Source organism: Poecilia mexicana, unplaced genomic scaffold (genome assembly GCF_051168715.1).
Source record: "Poecilia mexicana isolate PSO_F unplaced genomic scaffold, ASM5116871v1 scaffold_1, whole genome shotgun sequence".
In the NCBI taxonomy this organism is placed as follows: Eukaryota; Metazoa; Chordata; class Actinopteri; order Cyprinodontiformes; family Poeciliidae; genus Poecilia; species Poecilia mexicana.
Window position 1 is genome coordinate 23,676,474 of NW_028263370.1, and position 19,647 is coordinate 23,696,120.

The window sequence follows — 19,647 nt, forward strand, 5'->3', positions numbered from 1 at the left end:
TCTTAGCTAAATGACTAAAGTTTTGCTTAAAAGGCAGAAGACTGTTCCAAAGAAAAAAGGAAAATTAAGAAAACGAAAGATCCAGCTGTTCAGACACAAACTGAATCTAACATAATTTGTGAAACACAATGTATAAAAATGACATGTTTGACAGAACTTGGTACAGAAATCTAAACTGTTTAATGAAAGTGTAAAGTCTTAAAGGTATAGTTCATATTAATCCATGTTTAATTTTTGGGAGATGAGCAGTTAGTCCTACATGCATCAGATAACTCAAATAGCTCAAGTAGCAATTTTGACTAATATCAGAGGGGAAAGAAGTTTGAATTCTCCAATGTCACTTTCACAAAACCTTTCCATTATTAGTCACATAATGAAGAACTGACCTACACCATGATGTTCACAGAAATCTGTAACAGTGTTTCCATCAGGATGTTTTTTAAAAGCTCTTTGGAAAAGTTTGATAGAAACAACAAAATTTGAAAAACCTTCCCAATTTTGCTAAAAACGTTTCTTGTGAGTTGGCTTTTGGCTTTTCTTGACGTTAGTCTGCCAAAGGGGAAATGGAAACACATTTGGCAAATAAGTTTTGATGTAGTGAACATTTACATTTCTTCCTTTAGATCTATGAACAACATGTAATACTGCAAAATCTAGTTGACACATCAGATCTAGATGTTCTATAGCGATACATTGCTGAAAACGTCCATCCATTATAAATGTGTGGTCCTTACAGGTTTGGTTTGGAACCTCGACTTTGCAAAATTAGAGGTTGCAAAGTAGAAAAGGTTTGTGTGGCTGCCGCACATTTTCACTCCAGGGAAAAAGCGTGCATATATTTACGCAAACTTTGAGGCAAAATTAATTTTTATACACGCCGACTTGTGCATAAAATATGGCGCCGCAGATTTTTTGTGTGTACGCCACTTGAGGTTTCCTCAACTCCAGTTTCACAAACTTCATAGCAATCCTTGCAAGCATTGTTCAATCAACACCAGAGTCACTCTGCTTTAGATGCTCTTTTACATGTAAAGTGTCTAGAACTGCTGTGCTAACCACGGCTCAAAACTCTTCTTGAAAAATCTGAAGCATGCCTCTAGATTTCAAAAGCAAAAATAAAACTTAAGCTAATAGTTTTCTTTTAGTTTTCCAAATCTTGAGGTGAATAAAAACTGAAGTTACCAGATGGTTGAAGTTGTTAAACAGGCTTATTTTTAGTGGCAGTTGATTTTATCCCCTTCCATCTCTCTTCATCCCTGTGGAGCAGAGTTGTGATCTTGCACTTTGGAGTGGAGGATCACAGCTGACCGCTGATCCTCACAACCTTCATGTCCTGTGATTTGCTCTGAGGATGTGCACAGTCCTTATCAAAGCGCCCCGCCTGCTGATTATCTCTCTCTCTCTTTAAAAGACCAAAGCTTTGAGCAGTCTGTTGGATGAGACTTTTCCACAGGGGCGAGGATGGCAGAGTGCTGCATCAAGAAAAAAAGACGAAAAAAAAAAAAAACGTCAAAGTTTCAACACTGAACGGGATACACAGAATTAATTATGCACAACACAGCATCCCAACATGCTAATTTATCACTCTGTACCTTGTAGTGTTTTACTAACTGCTGTTGGAGCAAAATTTGATTCACTATAGAATGTATTTTGTTGTAGGCAGTAACTGCTGCTTTTTTGGGGGAAAAACTGCAATAAAAGACGATTAACTGCAGAGTCAAGCTTTATAGAAACTTGCTCACTGATGCATTTCAAATTTTGCCATTAGAGAGAAAATGTAAATATATAATGCCACACATAGTATGTTCATGTTTCAGCATTTATCCAGGTATATCAGACATGTTGAAGAATTGGTTTTTGTGTCTGAGTGGCCGAATCTGGGGCCTGTTAGACTTTAGTGGCTCAGTATCAAAAATTTTAAGCATCTCACAGAAAATGCCATTGTTAAACAAAATCCATAAGAAGACACTGAGGTGCTCTGGTCAGATAACAGAGGAGGATCACTTGTACTACAGAGAGCCCAGAAAGCATCAACCCTGTGGTGAAACCTGGGAGTTGCAACCTCATGTTGTATGAATGCTTTCCTGTTGCAGAGAAAATATTATTTATTTTCCCACTTCAGGAAAATTGAGGGGCAGCAAGTTAAAGGTAAATGAAGTATTCAGATTCAAAGTAGAGAATAAAAGAAAAGAAACTGAGCAGCAAATTTACAACATGATAAAAAATATTACTGTTAATGGCTTACCTTGTTTTGAAAGAAATGTTCAACTGAGTAGGAAAATCTTAAAAATGTATGAGATGTGCATCTTTGTGCAAAGAAAGCAGCAGCACGCTACAAAAACTACAAATATCAGTAAACCTTAATGAGTTTGTTGGGACAGTGATGGTTCTAGAGTCTAACGGCTGCAGGAGGAAGGACCTGAGATGACGCTCCTTTGTGCACACAGGATGCAGCAGTCAGTCACTGAAGAAGCTCTCCAGCTCACATTGTCCAACATTGAATTTAGCTCCAGACTGAGCTAAATTCAGGACAAACATGAAAAAGATTCTTAAGACCCAAGTTTGTCAAAAAAGTATTCACATCGGGGTTTAAAACAATGCTGGCCACTATTTCTAGATTTATGTTTTCCATGTAATCACAGTTTAAAACTTTGGCTCTTGGTCTTCTAGCTCATAAAATACCAGTAAAATACACTGAATAAATTGTGCTTTTATAGTGAGAAGATGTGAAAAGGTTTAGTGGTGTGAATAATTTATCACGGCTTTTCATGTCTTGAGGTTTAAAAAGACAATTTTTCTTTAAAACAAAAAACTTCAGTTTGGCCTCTGTTAGAAGGCGGTTCTGTAACGTGTTGCTGCTGTATGGGCATTATTAAAGCATGTCAAACTTTTAATGTTCATTGAAAATTGTGATCAGAATCCACAGCTTAGATACCAAAGACCCCAAAAGTTACGTTTCAATCATAAAATAGCACCTATAAAATTATAAAGTCATTAAATTTAAATCGTTTTTTATTGGCTTGAAATATTTTCCTCTAAACTGTCCAGTTTAACAACTGTTTGAAGTCATTAAGACAGAAACAGCCCCCAGCAGTGTCTTTGTTTAAGGAATTGACTGCAGCATCAGTGTTTATGGTTATGAGGGTGTTATTGTTATGGCGCTGTCAGTGAGTGCTGCAGGAATTGGTTTCTAGTATGTAACACTCAGATAAACTGCTTTATATTTGTTAACAGTTAATTTGATCTACTCCCAAACATAAAAATCCTGTTATTTTGGTTATTACAAGACATTTTGAGTGCAGAATAATACTTTACTTTGCTTTGTTTTGTTTACTTTGCTTTGTTTTTGTTCTACCCATAAACGCAGAAAGACAAACTTTGCTGATTTTATTTTTGAAGACATCTGGAGGAAACAGTGCTGACGCCTATTGAAGTGGGCCTGTTTCAGAATTTGCACTTTATTTGAGTAGAATATTTTTTTGGGAAAAACACTAAAAATCATACTTTTTACTTTACTACATTTCTATAAAGGTTTTTGTTACTCATTTTTTCTGTTGGTCCTGTTTGTGTAGTTTGCATCTGTTTTATTCCACTAACACTGTAACATTGAGCACTACTAAATATGGTTGGTGGAAGAATAATATTTTTGTCCTGATGTTTCTTTATGCATGTGGGCTGAGATCCGGGCGGTGTGATTCTCTACCAGACCGCCCTTGACCTGTGCTGCTAGCAGCAAACTTAATTACAGCCTACAAAAGTGATTTAGACTTTCAGCACTACAAACGGATCTTTGTTCAGATCACAGGTGCCAAACTCAAGGCCCGGGTGCCAAATCCGGCCCGCCATAACTATTTATGTGTTTATAGAGAAACATAAATTTAACTTTAAGATAACAGTTGTGTGCTTAAATAATGAGCACACAACTCATTATTAAGTACTTCTTTTCAGTATGAAAAGAAGTACTAATGGAACCCAGTCAAATCTGATCAATTAGCAGGTATTTCTTTTTGATAGATTCTTCCACAACTGGCCCCTTGAGGACATTCATGATCTTGATTTGGACCAAAATGAAATCGTGTTTGACTCTCAGTTAGATCCTGATTAGGCCTCCTGCTCATTTGTTTTGTTCCAAAGTGTTTCTAGCTTGTTGTAACGAATGCCATTTTCAATTCAGCTAGCTCAAATATTACAAATAACTTCAAATCCCAACTGAGTAGATGCTGTCATTGTGTTTCTGTTTCCTTAGATATATCAGCACCTCAATGACTTCATTATCTCACTTTAACTAAAGGTAAAATGCAGCAATGAGCAGTTCTAAATGTCAACCGGAGTAATTCTGGGGATTTATATGCTTACAGTTCAGTTCAGATTATTTTGACACCTCATAATAAGTTGCATATTATTTTTTTGCCTTCCTATCCATAGCTTCATTTGCCTTGGGAATAAAAAAGTACTTTTGAAGCGCACTGAATTATAAAATAGCAGAATATTTTGAAGATGGTTATATATAAGAGGCTGTGATCACCATGAAAAAAAAAAGTATATCTTTTTATTCTCCTTTGTTTCACCTGATATGTTGAACATGAGACTCATATTGACCTCCTGCAGAGAAGGTGGTGATATTTTCCTCCTGACTACCAGTAGTTCATGTTTGTCCTCTGTAGAGGACATTTCTAAACTTGAATATCTCCCACCCCCTGCTTTCTACTGAATTAATTCCTTTTGGTATCTACAGAGGACATTTAGGGCTTTTCAGTGATACCACATATGAAGGGGTGGGACTTTTGTACGTATCTTTTTCTAATTCATAAAAATTGCGTTCATCAGTAATAACACATTTTATGGGAAGAGACAAAGAAAGTGCATAAAACCTTTTATTACCTTACAAAGAATGTGGGATTTTAAAAAAATGGTGATTGGACAATATTTTTTTCCTGGTAGTCAGGAGGATATACTTCCTGTGCTGTCAGAAATCGCTGTCGGGTTAAACTTACATGTTGTATTAAAAAAAAACTGTTGACTGTTGGCAAGCAGCAGTCAATGAAGTCTGGTGGAAAAGTGAGGACTGAGAATGATTCTGCTAAGTGTGAAAGATGTTGCCAAAGGGTTGAACTTTCACTCTACAACAGACTGCATTTATTTCTGTTGGACACGTCTGATAATCTGTCTGGCTTCGTATCGAAAGCGAAATGTGTCTGTTTTGCTTTAAGATTCCTCTTAAAAATCTGACGTAGCATTGATCATACCAGTGGTTCTCAGGTCTTTGCCCTGCATGTTTTAGATGTGTCTGCTGCAGCACACCTCATTCAAACGGTTGCTTTACCTCCTCAGCATGTTGCCGGTGCTGCAGACGCCTGGCAGCCTCCTGTTCGTTCAGATCAGGTGTGGCAGCAGGGACACACCTGAACATGCAGAGCACTGGGTCGACTGATTTAAACTCTTCAAAAACGTCATTTTAATGCAGAAATTTCTTTTCTCTGCAGGTCATCCTTATTCTTACCAAACTCTATGACTTTCACATCGGCAGCGTCACTGAGAGCACTCTCTGGAGGTGAGTCCTCAACACTTCTTTTACTTGTTGAATGCTGTCAACATCCATAAGCAACAGATTTTAAACTAAGGATTGCAAAACTATCCTGTTGATGCGCTCAGTGTTGCAGGACTTCAGTCGTAATCTGAGCCAAATATCCATATCTGCTCTTTGCTCATTCATCTTCAGCTGTGATTCTGTTCTCACCTTCCCAGTCCATTGTGGGAAAACCGTGTTCTGGTGTCATCCGCCTCCAGGCGGTGCACTTGGGTGTAGGAAGCTGTTTTCCATGTGCTTGTTCTGGGATATTATCTGATGTACTCGTCTTCTTCCCCCCTGCAGGAGAGAAGATAAACACACACACACAAACACACACAGTTTGTGAAACAAAGAGAGTGCTTGTAAAAGAGGAAAAACAGACGATCAGAAGGAGGGATAACACATCCCTGATGAATAGAAGCTGCATCTAACCCATTTTCAGATCTGTATTGTGTAACACAAACAGTAATTTGCTTGTTTCTCTTTGGGGAGCCTGTAAACACATGACAGTGTTGGCATGGCCGCGAGAAATGTAGAGCAAAAACCCTAAAAAGACAGAAATCGATTCATTTTACCACAAGAATCATAGAATTAATATATTTTTATAACTCTATCAGAATGAAGTCAGGCCTTGTGACTTGTGAACCTTTATGTTGGGATGCCTGAAACGGAGAGAAATGTTACTGTGAAGCACCATAACAATCAGTGTATAGATGAAAATGCCAGAGGGGAGAACTTTAAAAATGATTTTAAATTGCACAAAACGGGGAAATTATGAAGAGATTTGCCACACAGGAATAAAAAATAAACTCAAGGACAATTATATCAATCTCAGATAAGGTTTGCCATTTTAAGACGAAAAACAATTTCCCTTCAATGCATTTTTTTAGTCTTTGAGAAGTTTTTAATGGCATCTTTTTAAAGTGTAGAAACAGTTTCACCTCTAAGATTTGCGTTCTATGCCCAGTTTGTAGGGCTGCCTTCACAAAGAAAAGTGCTTCCAAAGTAACCGCTGGCTATTTTTGACATTTAAATACCGTCTGTGCAACAGTTATGATCCTCAGGCGAAAACAGAGTTTTGTTTTAGTGTTTGAGGAGCTACAAAGTAGGCTGAGTTTCTTTTTAGTCTGAGGAATAGAAGACGGACTGTTCTGCTGTCGACAAATTATTCTAAAATATTCTGGATAATGATATGGCTGTTTCATCAGAACACTCTTCTGTCTGCATTTCTAAAATGACTGCATACATGTCGGGAATATGAAATATATCCTTTCAAAGCTCGACTTCCATCTGTTTTTCCTTTTTTCTCATGACGAAACTGCAAAACCTTTTCGTACAAAAGATCCCATATTTTGTGCAGCAGCTGAAGTCTCTCCACTTTGATGAACCTTGTAGTCCCTGTTGCATAGTCTCAACACAGGCATGTCCCCCATCAGAACCACCACAGATGGCGGAGAGGGAACATAATGTAGCCTCTGGGAGAATTAACCCACCACAATGTCAATGGGATGGAGCCGGGATAAATGTCTTTCAGAGGAATGGTGGATTAACCGGAACATGACATTCATTGGGATTCAGTGTTGCCCGGCTTCATACAGTCATTTGTCTCCTGATGCATTTTAGCATCTGTTTGTCATGCTGGTAAACAGAAGCAGACAAGTGGTCAACATCAATCCAGGAGGTCGTCCAGAGTAAAAGTCGTTGTAGTTTTGAGTAAAAATGAACTACTTTAACATATCTGTAAGTGTTTCATGTCCATCACCTGAAGATTTGAGCACATTTAACAATAAATGGTTCCTTTATGATACTCGGATCATGCATTGATATTTAATGAATCCATCACAACCAGGTATAATTACTGACCAACATTAAAACTCAAATGTTTTGACCAAAGTGACTCGACTGAAAGAACTTTGCTCTTAACAAAGAACCCTGTTCCTTTAAAAACTGTTGCCAAGTTATCGACAAAGATATTGATATTGAGTTTGGATTTTTAGCATCGTCACAGCCGTTCACCCTAATAGATCAGCAGAATCAGCGGATCATCTGTTCTGTTTAACTGCAGGAAGGTAAACAAACTGAAGTCTTACAAAGTTCTGTCAGATTTAAATTCACCATGACAGCTGAACTCTTTGGGGAAGATGCAATCAGGTGAAGAGACTAATCCATAGTGTGAGAGGAGGGACCATCACTGCTGTTGAAGATCATTATTATTGGCAGCCCTCCCAGCACTGTCACTCGGCCACAAACCTACAGTGATTGGGGAGCAGCTGTCCATCCAGGCTTGACTTGGCAGCGTCTGAAGAGACTTGTAGAAACCTCAGTAATATTTTTTTCATGATAAGTTTGAGTCTGTTTTTTTGAAAGAAAAAGAATCGGTTTGAGGAATGAGGCTTCTAACGGAGATCACAGCTGCGATAGAGTCTGAAGAGGAGCGTTTGAGTTGAATGCTTATCACTTCAACAGGAATACATCCCAAATGGCACGTCCAATGCTGCCTGCTCGCAAAGGTCAGCGCTGTGGCAACACCTCAAAGTATTTACCAGTCCATCTGTCGGATTTAATGAACATCCTGACCTTAAACAATGAAAGCTGATCAGTCAGACTCTGCATAATTTCCAAAGTATTCACACTGTTGAAGCGTTGGAGAAGCAGGCAGATTTATAGTCAGTGCCAACTATAAATCAACTCTGCAAAACAGTTTGTCTTCAAAGTTGTTCAGCCTCTCTCATCTGGCCTCTAGAGTATTGTCTCTGCATGAGGAAAACATTTATTAAAGATGACAAGTCAAAAACTCATTTGCAGGTATTCAGACGCAGTGCAAATTAATGCCAACAACAAAGTCAAGATGTATCCTCCCCTCCTTCACTGCTGGATTTTGACACATCCAATACTTGTTCTTTATGCAAAACAAGTCAATGCGGCAGTTGTTTCCTTTGCTTTATGTTATGTTTACTGAAGTTTTTTTTCCTTCTTGTGTTACTGAACAGCTGACGTGGAAAGTTTGTGGGCGAACTGAGGTTTATGTTTTCTTGTGCTTGAGGGAAAGTTGAACAAATGGAAATCAAAAATGGATGGGAAAAACAAACTGGATTTGGATCAAATGTACATTAAATCAGGAACACATCCCAAATTAAAAACCTACATAAAAGAAAATAACATTTTAATGTAGATCCTAATCTATCTGCACAAAACCAAAACACCTAAAGGACAAATAAATCAATTTTATTTACAGTTACGACCACATTATTAGCTCCCAGTACTGAATTGTAACCCTTTTTTGAATTTGAACCTTTTGCCTTCAGAACTGCCTGAAATCTTAACCTGGACTGAACAAAGTGTCAGAAACATTCCTAAGAGGTTTGGTTCATACTGACATGATGACATAAAGGAGGTGCTGCAGATTTGTTGGCTGTGCTCTGCTGGACTGAAGTGAAATCAATGTCATGTTCAAGGAAAACATGACATTTTTCTAGAAACTTATGAATTGCATTTTTGCACATGCAACAAACTTGGAGCATGCAGGCCTGGTTCTTCACCGCAGTGCTCCAGGCAGCATAGAGACCCAAAGAAAAAAACTGACATTTTACGACTATGCTATTGACTAGTTTTGTTGGTGAACAGAAAAGAGAGTCTTTCAAACATGACAGTTTAGTTCTGTGCTAAAATCTGGATTTTCTTGCTATCAACAGTGTTTGAAAATGTAAGGCTGCTTTTCAGTCCTGGTTTCAAAACCATTTCTGCCATCAGATCTTTACTGAGATTCAAGTTCCCTGGATCCCTGATATTTGTGGAGGTTAGGAATCGCTACCAAACGAAGGAATACTTGAGATTTCCTAGAAAATCTCTTTCAACTGACAATTTTTATAGTTCAAGTAACAAATATACCTTAATATTCATAAAACACACAGTGAAAACTGTCCCAGTACAACTTCTGCCTGCAGTCTTCCCTAACGCTGGTTTTGGGAACAACCAATCACCAAGGAAAACTCAGGATGCTTTGGGAATAGCCAGTAGTGTGTCAAGTTGTATTTGCTAGTCGGTTCTTTAGCTTGACTTTCTTTCAGATATTTTGGATATGAACCAGAGGAATTCTGAGCTGCTTTTTGTGCCTTCAACAAATTGCTAATTGTTGCAAATTGCTAAAAAGCTAATTGAATAAAAAGGAAACTCCTCCCACTCATTTGTTGTTGAGCCTAATTAACACCCTAATTACAGTTTTACTGATATATAGCAGTGAAGTATTCATGATGTGAATAACTGCCTAGAATTAGGCTTGTTAAAATGGTAAGTGATTATAACACTTACCATTAACTGGGAACTTGTGAACATGAACCTTGGTTTACTGTTCATCTGACCTGTTGGTCCTCTCACTCTGGTTTTAGTGGTTCTGGTACAGAAAAACAATACAAGTAATAATGATGGTTAGAGTTTTAAAGGTCAGTAAAAAGGTTCAGTTGTTTTCTGTTTGTGATTTTTAAAGCTTTGGTTTGAAGCTTTTAATAGCAGCAAATATTTCAAGACTGAGAAAAACACAAAGCTTTTTGTTTCGGGGTTTCCATCCCTGAAACTCAGGGAACTGTTGGAGAAATAGACTGGAAGTTGGTAGCTGTGTTGTATGTGTGCGTGTTTCTGTAAGTGTGTGTATCCCAGCTGCGGACAGACTCCTCTCCTGCTGTGGAGAGATCGGGTCACCAGGGGGTGAACAGTGACATCCTCTCAAATTGCATCATTTTGCTGAGCATGCTCACAGCCGATGTGATATTTCACAGGTCAGTGCTTATAATAAGGGCCTGGTTCTCTCAGAGAGGACCCACCTGATGTCTGCGACCTTTTGCAATTGGACTTGGTATTTTCCTCCATACCTCACCAGCCTTCTGCACACCAGAACTTTTCAAAAGAAAGAAAAAAAAAAAGAGCGATACAGCTACATTTCATTTCTGATGAAAATGGAAGACATCAGTTCCGATAAATCTGCATGAAGCGCTGACAGGTTTGCTAAAGCCGGCAGATCAACATATCGAGAGACGAACCAGAACATAAAGACTTGACCTTTATGCTCCCCTAGCTTTACAGCCTTTTTTATACGATTGTTTTGGTTTTACTGCAAGCAGCTTCAATGCTTTAATTAACTCCATTCGACCTTGTTCACAGCACAAATATGTAGCGTAATCCAAACAGTTTTACTTGGTCAGGGGTGAAAAAGCAAATACACAAAGTTCATGCTTTGCTACATACCACAGCACACTTCACTAAACATGAAGATATCTATTAACTAATTATCTCAGCTGTGCACTGTGAATTCAAACTCATTATTTTTCCTGATCAGCTTTGTTATTCGAGGTATTTTTCATATATTCAGCCAAGCAACAGCAAAATATAGGAAAACATGTAACTGGCATATTATATTAACATAATCTGTTGCAAATGATCCACAGTTTTCTGCCCATTCATTTTTTCTATCTTCACTCTTTTTGAGCTTTAGCGTCTCTATGAAGTGAGGGCAGCAAAAGCCCATCCCACTGGGACACAAATGTAATTGGCATCGTGAAGGAATTACACATGAAATGTAGTAATTTAATTCAGTTTATTTATATAGTGCCAATTCACCACACATGCTGTAAGGAATTAAAAAAGGCACTTCAGTCCAATCATAATTATTATTTTGATTGATCCTAGTTATCAAACTGCATCCAGGTCAGTTAATTATTCAAACTGGCATAAAGGTTTCTGTCTAAGATCCCATCATATTGAATCAGTCGACTGCAGCATTCACTCCTCCTGGTCGAGCACATGGCAACAGAAGACCTTTGCTGGCATTGTGTCAATGACTTTGCAGCAATCACTCACACTGAACATGCATGTAGCGACAGCAGAGAGGAAAACTCCCCTTTACCTAGAAGAAACTTGCAGCAGAACCAGAACCTGGCTCTGTGTGAATGGCCATCTGCCACGACTGACAGTTTCTGGTTTTTGGTGTGTACCTGCTTTGTCTTCTCAAAGCCCCACCAATCCAGGAGTACTGTCCACATCAGACAAAACTAAAAAGTTATTGGTAGTAGTAACTCTAGAAGAGAAACAGCTAAACAGAAGCGTCTGCAGAGCTGTTGTAAGACAGACTGCTACAGGAGATCCTTCCAGCCCACAACCATCAGCAGCTACAACAACCATTTGAAGAAAATTGCATCATATTTACAACAACATTTAATTTCCTTCTGGGATTAATAAAGTATTTTAAATTTGAATTTGAAATCATTTCATCCATTAATTTTTAAGCAGCAGCAGCGCACCGAAAGCACCCAGAGAAAACGTAGTGAAAACTAATTTTGTGTGAATTATTTAGTTCACTTTTGCAGGGAGTCACTACATAAATCATCTTGGCTGTCATTACCGAGGTCGTTTATTCTGAGTCCCTCAGCATATTTAAATCCTTACCTCTGTAATTACAAACTCTGAGGCATCGTCACTTTTTTCAGGTCCGTTCCTGTCACAACAGAACATCTCTCTTCTTGTGTAGTTATAAATATTACTGGGACAAATTTTACACAATTAATAAACCGTAAATAAGGGGGTGGGGGAACGTACATAATCTACCCTGTTGGGGCTTTTTGCAGTGTTGAAAATTGTTATTCTGTGTGGATAGAAAAGAGAAGGCCACATGATAAAATGTTTTTGTTTACAACTTTTTTCTCGTTGGAAAAGAGAAGTAATAATAAAAAAAGTTGAACAAAACTAATTCTGAATTAATTCAACATTGTGAGACTGAGAGAGTGATGCAAACTAAGTATTGATCACATATCATTGGTAGGCCTGGGACTTAATGCATAACTTTTCATTAATTCATTACATAGATTTTAACTCGTTAAAATGTTTAACAGTTAATTATTTTGTAAAGCTTTATGCTTTGTACTTATGCATTTCTGATTTGTTCATAAATGTGATGCATGAGTGACATGGATGGTCAATAAAGCCACTTGATTTGACCCACTGGGGTTCAGTTTTGTTTCAGAAAATGAGCTCATGGGGCAAAGGGGGAAAAAAAACTATTGTGTTTTATCCTGATAGAATAAAACACAATGGCTATTTAAACCTAAAGTAACATCTCAATGCTAAACATGTAGTGCAGCACAGACATCCCCAATGCTAACGTCAGCATCCACAGGCCGCATTTACTCTCCAGCACAAATGTCTTTATTCAAGGATTTAGCAGCAAAAAGGATTTTTGAATTGAAAATGTTTGTTTTATCAATTAAAATACGATTAATTATTTCATACCTTGTAATTAACTCAATTAAAAGATTTATTTCAGTCCCATTTCTAATTGTGGGTGGCATACACTGCTCTGTTTCCAAAACCAATAAGGATCAATAAATCAGAACGATTCCTTGATCCAACAGAATCACATCATTATCTGACATCAGTTTAGAAAAGTAGTCAGACGACGTAAAGGCAGCTGTGAAAACACTAATTTTCCCTGAACATATTGTGACAATGCTGCAGTATATAGCATGCAGTAATACAGCTGCAGGCTACCTGCAATTTTCAAAGTCACACTTTTTTTTTAAATTTGAAGGAAGTTAGGACATTTTTCATCTTCCACCTTCAGAGACACTGTCACCAACGTGTCTTTTTTCAGCTCTTGGACGTTCCCGTCTCTCTGACCCTGACTTGTCAGTTATCATCACTCACAACACTCTGGAGACGTCGAAGCGCAGATCTGCACCTACAGAAGCCGACTCCATCCAACAATACTCTGTTATTATCTTGCCATTGAACTGCTGTTTCCTGCAACCCCCCTTATGAATAATGAACAGAAGTCGGGTTGTTCTTCACAGTCTGATGAAAACTGATTTCTTCCTCTGAATCCTGCCGTCTCACCGAGACGTAGACCCCATACTGTACATGTTTGATGCTCTGCTGTTGGTTCACCTCAGTGGGCAGAAAAAAACCCAAAACAACCAAAAACGAAAACATCAGTCGTGAGTTTAGACGTCGAAACAAGCTGGATGTCAACAGTAGATCTATCCTCTGTAACCTAAAAGGCCCGACTGCTCCTCATGAAAAAGTCAACACATCTGGGAGGAACTTTGAAAGTTTTATACTTTGGTTAAAGATTCATTTCAGAGAATGCATTCTGCAGCACGGTGAGTGAGGGAACAGATATTTTCTGCCCACGTTGGAGGCTGAGTGGAGACGCAGGAGGAGATTGAGACAACAAATGTTGTTGCTAAGAGCGATCTTTGAATGTCAGCACTTCTGCCTCAGTCTGCGTGCTCCTTTAAGGTATCTTCCCTCAGCGCTGCATTCATCAATCATGCAAAGATGCAACGCTTCTCAAAGTATTCCTGCCTCTTGATCCTTCTCACATTTTGTCAACAATAAACTTTACTGTATTTTGCCAGAATGCACTGATTCAAGATTTATGAAGTGGAAGGAAAATTGTTCTAGGTTTTTATTTATTATGACAACATTTAACGTTTCTTTTAGATTAAAGAGTGTGTCTCAGAAGAACAGCCATGAGAAGTCACTTTCTCTGTTTGGTACAAACCATGATGGAAGGAGGTCATCTTCTCGGACGAGACCAAATACTCATCTGAGCATCTACATGTAAATGAAACGTGTAGCAGGAAACTAAACACACAGAGAACACCGTTCCCATAGTGAAACATGAAGGTGGCAGTATCATCCTGCGGGGAAGCTTTTCTGCAGCAGGGACAGAAAAGCTCTACAGAGTTGAGGAAGGAAGTTGTGGAAAACCTGCTGAAGGCTGCAGATCACCAGAGATGGAGGTGGAAGTTTGCTTTCCAGCGGGACAACAACCCTAAACGCAGCCAGAGCTACAGAGGATGTGTGGGAGAAGGATGCATCTACAGGCTGCAGGATGGAAGATCTCAAGGACTGGACTTGGGCACCCCTGGTTTAGATCAAAGCATATTCATTTGTTAGAATAGCCTAAAAGTAATTTTATTTATATAGCACGTTTTCAGAACCAAGACAATACAAAGTGCTTTACAGGAATTAAAAGGAAATACAAAGAAAATAAACCAAAGGAAAGAGCAAAAGAAGAAAAATAATCTAATGATCTAAAGTCTGTAAACTGGGGTTGCTAGACACGTATCCTCTGGTCTAAGTCCATTTCTGGGTTGGAAGAACAGGAGTCTAAAAAGTCTAATAATGTTGATCCAAAGTATATAAAGTAGATAGTCAAAGTCCAAACTTAAATCCCACTGAGATTCTGTGGGAGGACTAGAAAACTGAAGACTCTTTTCATTTCATCTGTCTGAGCTGGAGCTACTATAGGGACTGTAGAGATTCTCAGAAGACAAAATTACAGCTCAGGAGTGATAAATTTATGGGTGAACCTTCAGATTTTTATGCACAATTTAAACCATGCATCATTTTCCTCGCACTTAAAAAAATATTCTCTACCTTGTGTTGGTCAATCATAAAATCCTGAAAAACCTAGAAGTCTGTTTGCAGCGTGGCTGGATGTTTTTATTTTCCTCTCCAGCTCCTGTTTGTTCTGTGAACTGCTTTTTGTTTCATGCTGCAGGATCGTCTGATTGTTCTGTATCAGCAGTAGTTTGGGTTTTAGTGCAGGCTGCAGTGTTTGTTTCACACATCGCTTACTTTTATATTTTTCTTTCACATTCGCACACAAACACATTGATGTTCATAAACACACACACCCGCGCACGCGTGCACCTGGCCGGACACACCATTTTTTAATACATTAAAAGGAAGACAGCTTTAGTTTTTAGTGTACAGTGTTCAGTCATGTAGGGTGCTATTTTTATTGCCCCCCACCCCTTCACTTCATTGCTCCCCGTTCTCGCATGTTGACAACCTCTTGCTCTCTCACAGAAACACCTGCAACTTCAGTATCCTCCTATCTCGACGTGGCAATTCTCTAAAGTTGTTTTCAATTATGCTTCAGTGGATTTTACATTAGAGAGAAGATAATGCAGCGGTTGCCTTGGGTGAAAACATGGGAGGGTTTGTGTGTGTGTGTGTGTGTGTGTGTGTGTGTGTGTGTGTGTGTGTGTGTGTGTGTGTGCGTGCGCGCAAGGCCACCTCTGAGCATGACTGTGAGTGTGTATGAAGGTTTATTGTGAGTCTAGCTCAGAGTGTATTTTCCAGAGATAAACCCTTTGGCAGCTTGAACATTACGAGACTCCTCGTTGAGATATGTGTTGCTCCTGGTAGCAGTCAGTATTAAAAGTACATCCACAGGCTTTATTCGTTACTTATATTATTACAACATTTTCATTAGTGTGTTGCTATGCATTTTGTTTTTCATCTTTTATGCTGGCAGAGGGACATCTTTTTCATTTTTCACACAGTTGAAACCTCATCCAGCGATGGACCAGCAAAGCTTTATTAGTAACTTTGTGTGACCACATTGAGCCCTTGTTGAGGATGCATGGAGCTCTGCAGAGTGAAACACAGCTGAGCATGTGGGAGTCTTTAGTAGGAACGTCTTTTAGGCAGAATATTCAGAGAGGACTCCAGAACACCACAGGCAGTTCCATGTTCAGGTCTGTTAGCCAAGCCTGACCTCACATAAAACCCAAAAAACCTGAATTCTTGGTTCCTCATGTTCTAAAACTAATAGATGCCTGAAAGATGTTCGAAGAATGGGTATGAAATAATTTAGCACTTTGTGTATCACTTTTTTCTTTGAGTGAGATGTATTATGCAAACTTCATATTCTGCATGTTTTTGTTCTTCCATTTGAGTCAGAGCTGCTTCTAAAATCAGCCCAAGCATTTAAAAAACCACCGAGCCGTTTTTTGGCAATAAGTTGATGTTTTTTTGTGTCTAACAATGAACCGTTTCGAAAAACCTCTGGAATGTAACATCAGTTCATCAGGCACTGCCTCTCATCTGGCAACCCCAGCCACCAACCCGTTACCTGGCAACCCAAGGGTAGTCCAGCCTGTCACCTAGCAGCCCGAACAGAGCTCCAGCATCAGCTGGTTTTACCGCTGTATGCGTTGTACAATGGCTGCTGGGAAAATAACAGGTGTTATTGACTCTCCATCCAGAAACAACTTGCTGCGTTCTTGTTGGTTGTGCAGGTGGCTTTACTTCTGCTTTTCAATGTATAGTTGTATAATAGTGCATCTGTTTGCAGCCATTTTCACAGAGTGTAAAGGTTGAGTCGGGGGGAGGGGGGGCTGGGGGTGGGCGTGGCCAGCAGCACCTTTTTGGATGTAAATTATCAGAGACCTTAAAACAGCTCTTTCTGAAAGCAGCTCAAAATAGACAAAACTGACCAGACTAAATCAATCTTAAAATCATTATTTAAGAAAAAAAAATGAAATGAACATGTTTGGTATAGCCGATAGACCGATCCTAACCTATATGGTCACCTTTAACACCCTCCTCGAGGAGTTTGAGAAAACTCTACTCAGTAAGAAGTGACTGAAATGGCTTTAAATGGGGCCAACATGTCAAACACAGCTTCACATTTTGCAACAGTGAAGTATGACAACAGTGTTTGTGCCCAGTCTCAGTCTGGAGTGCCTGCTGCAGTGTTTTGGGTTAGAGCAACCCATAATCCAATGGTTGAATGGGCCTGGAAGTAACAGACTAATTGCCCCAGGCGACCCATCCAAGCATTTCTTTTCTGTGCCTGCCTCCTCTTGTTGAGCTGCGAGGCTGCAGCCCGTCTTGTCATGCCTCAGACTAAATGGCAGAGAAGCTCAGGACAGGTCGCCAGTCGCTGCAGGGCCAACTCGTGGACAAACACAGTTCAGTCAACACCTTAGGCATTTCTGACCCAGTAAGCATTGATCTTCACCTCGTGTAGCTGTCTAGCCTTGTTTGGTGACTTTAAAGCTGCTGAGATTTGGGTGAAAAAATATAAAGATTTCAAACTATATACTTCTACATTGAAACAAACATTCTTTGTTTCAATGTAGAAGTAAACAAACTGCACAGTTTTTAGAAACTCACTAACCTCTTATCAAAATACAAGTACATCTCATTTTTCAGAATAAAACTATCTTTTGAGAATAACTTTTAAGCAGGTTTTATATTGTCTATTACTCTTATATTTTATGATTACAATATGTTTGATTACTTTATTATAATTTTCTAACCTCAAGTGTCTTTTCATCCGACTGGAAGCAGAAAATCATAAGAGAAAAAAACTCCAGAGTTTTAATTAATCTATAATGTGTTGAGTTACTGAAATAAACTTTAATATATTATTCTAATTTATTGAGATACACTTGTATAGTCTGCTGCTTATTTATGCAACAGTCACTTAAGGCTTTCAAATAAATGATTTACTCAAAGTAATATTTATTATAAGATTAATAAAACAGGATTTCTGGTGCAGTGAAGTTTATTGCAACAAAGATTTGATCCTTTTTTAGTCAAACAATACAGCAGTAGAAAATAGTTGAAGCAAAAGTGAAAACACAACCAAACTGCTGGGATTATGAATATGATGCCATGAAACCCAGACTGGAAGATAAATTAGGGAGATTTAGAGGAAATCAAATGTATTTAAGCTGTTTAATGTATGTTTCATCGACAGGAGACCTCTGGTATTCAAGGGATCTAAACAGCTAAAAATGATTATAATTGACTATTTTAATAGTTCAAACACCAAATATACATAACATCCTTTAATATGTACAGTGGAGACAGACTTGGCACCAGCACAGAGGCTAACATCCTGGGTCTTCCTTATTTCTGCTCTTAGGGGTTCAGCCAATCAGCACCAAGGTAAATAAACGGTGCTCCTGGATTGGCTGCTTTACATCCAATAGCGTGTTTAGTGGCATAAAATAGCTCATGTCCTTTAAACCACTGACAGGTGAAGTAAGTAACACTGAACATATTTTCACATCTGTTCAGGTGTGTGATCTATTAGGCAGCAAGTGAACAGTTTATCCTCAAACATTCATTTGTTAGAAGCAGTAAAAACTTTGACAAAACGTGTTGGGGAAGCTACAGTCAAAACGCATCAGCAGCAATATTTAAGAGTCCAGTGTTGATGCTTTCTGGATGTCATTTAAGTGATTTAGGATTAAAAAACTGAAGTCCTCAGAATGTATTCTTTAATTCTGATTTAGAAACTTGTAATTAGACATGCTTTGATTGCTAAAATTATAGAGGTGGCTGATAGACTCATTCATTCAACATGTCAATAAAAAGACATGCTTCTAATTTTATAAAGGACCAGTGGACTGCAAAAAATTGTGGACAAATAGTCCAGTCCTGTAGGATTGTCCTGTTGTCCTGACATAAAAGGTTTGGAGGTGGAGCATCTGGGGATGGAGGTTCCATGAAATCCTCTGTTTTACTTATTGGAGGTTGTGTTAACTCAGGATTTCAATTCAAATCAGAGATCTATGTTTTATTATTGGTTGCAGAAAAACTAATCAGTCAATTGTAAAGATCTGAAACCCCCGACCGTAACTGAATGGAAGCAGAGTCAAACAAGTATAGATATTGGAAACATTGACCTCTGTTCTAGAAATGAATCTAATCTCTTTTGCCAAAGATGGAGATGTGTTGAAATGTATCTAGCAACTTGATAAAAGCGTAAATTGGTGGTCAAAGTCCAGCTATCAGATGGCTGAGAGCAATCCATCATGGAGTAGGCAAGAGAGGGCGAATCCAGAGATGTGAACATGATCAGACACAGGAAGACAAACGACATCAAGGGAAGAACACTGGAAAACCAGCAGTACTTGGACTAGGCTTTTGATAATCTGGTGAGGAGGCAGAGACTGAGAGGAGCTTAGAGAGCAGAGAGCCTCGGTGAAGGCAGTGGGGGAATCAGGCAAGGTGAGCTGAATGAAAACAGGAGAACATGAACATGACATGAAAACATGAATTATTACATGTTTGATGACAAGAGCTTTAATATATTGAACTATTTTCTTAAAACAACAGTCTCAGTATGATTACATTCATTTATTCCATTTGTTGATTTGTGTGTCCCAGTCAACTAGACAACCTAAAGATGATAAAGGCGTGTATAGCCATCCCAAGGCCAGTGAGGTCTAAATATAGCTAACTGTTATGGGAATTTAATCTCCAACAGACCTTTGCTG

At 38.7% G+C, this 19,647-nt stretch overlaps 1 protein-coding gene across 1 annotated transcript in view; it reads left to right on the top strand.

Annotated features, from left to right (window-relative positions):
• sorcs3a (sortilin related VPS10 domain containing receptor 3a) overlaps positions 1-19,647 on the top strand; it is a 216,761-nt gene that overhangs the window by 86,317 nt on the left and 110,797 nt on the right. Inside the window, exon 2 of the mRNA XM_088006703.1 lies at positions 5,484-5,551. Coding sequence (XP_087862829.1) covers positions 5,484-5,551 — 68 coding nt within the window. The remainder of the gene's footprint in view (positions 1-5,483; positions 5,552-19,647) is intronic.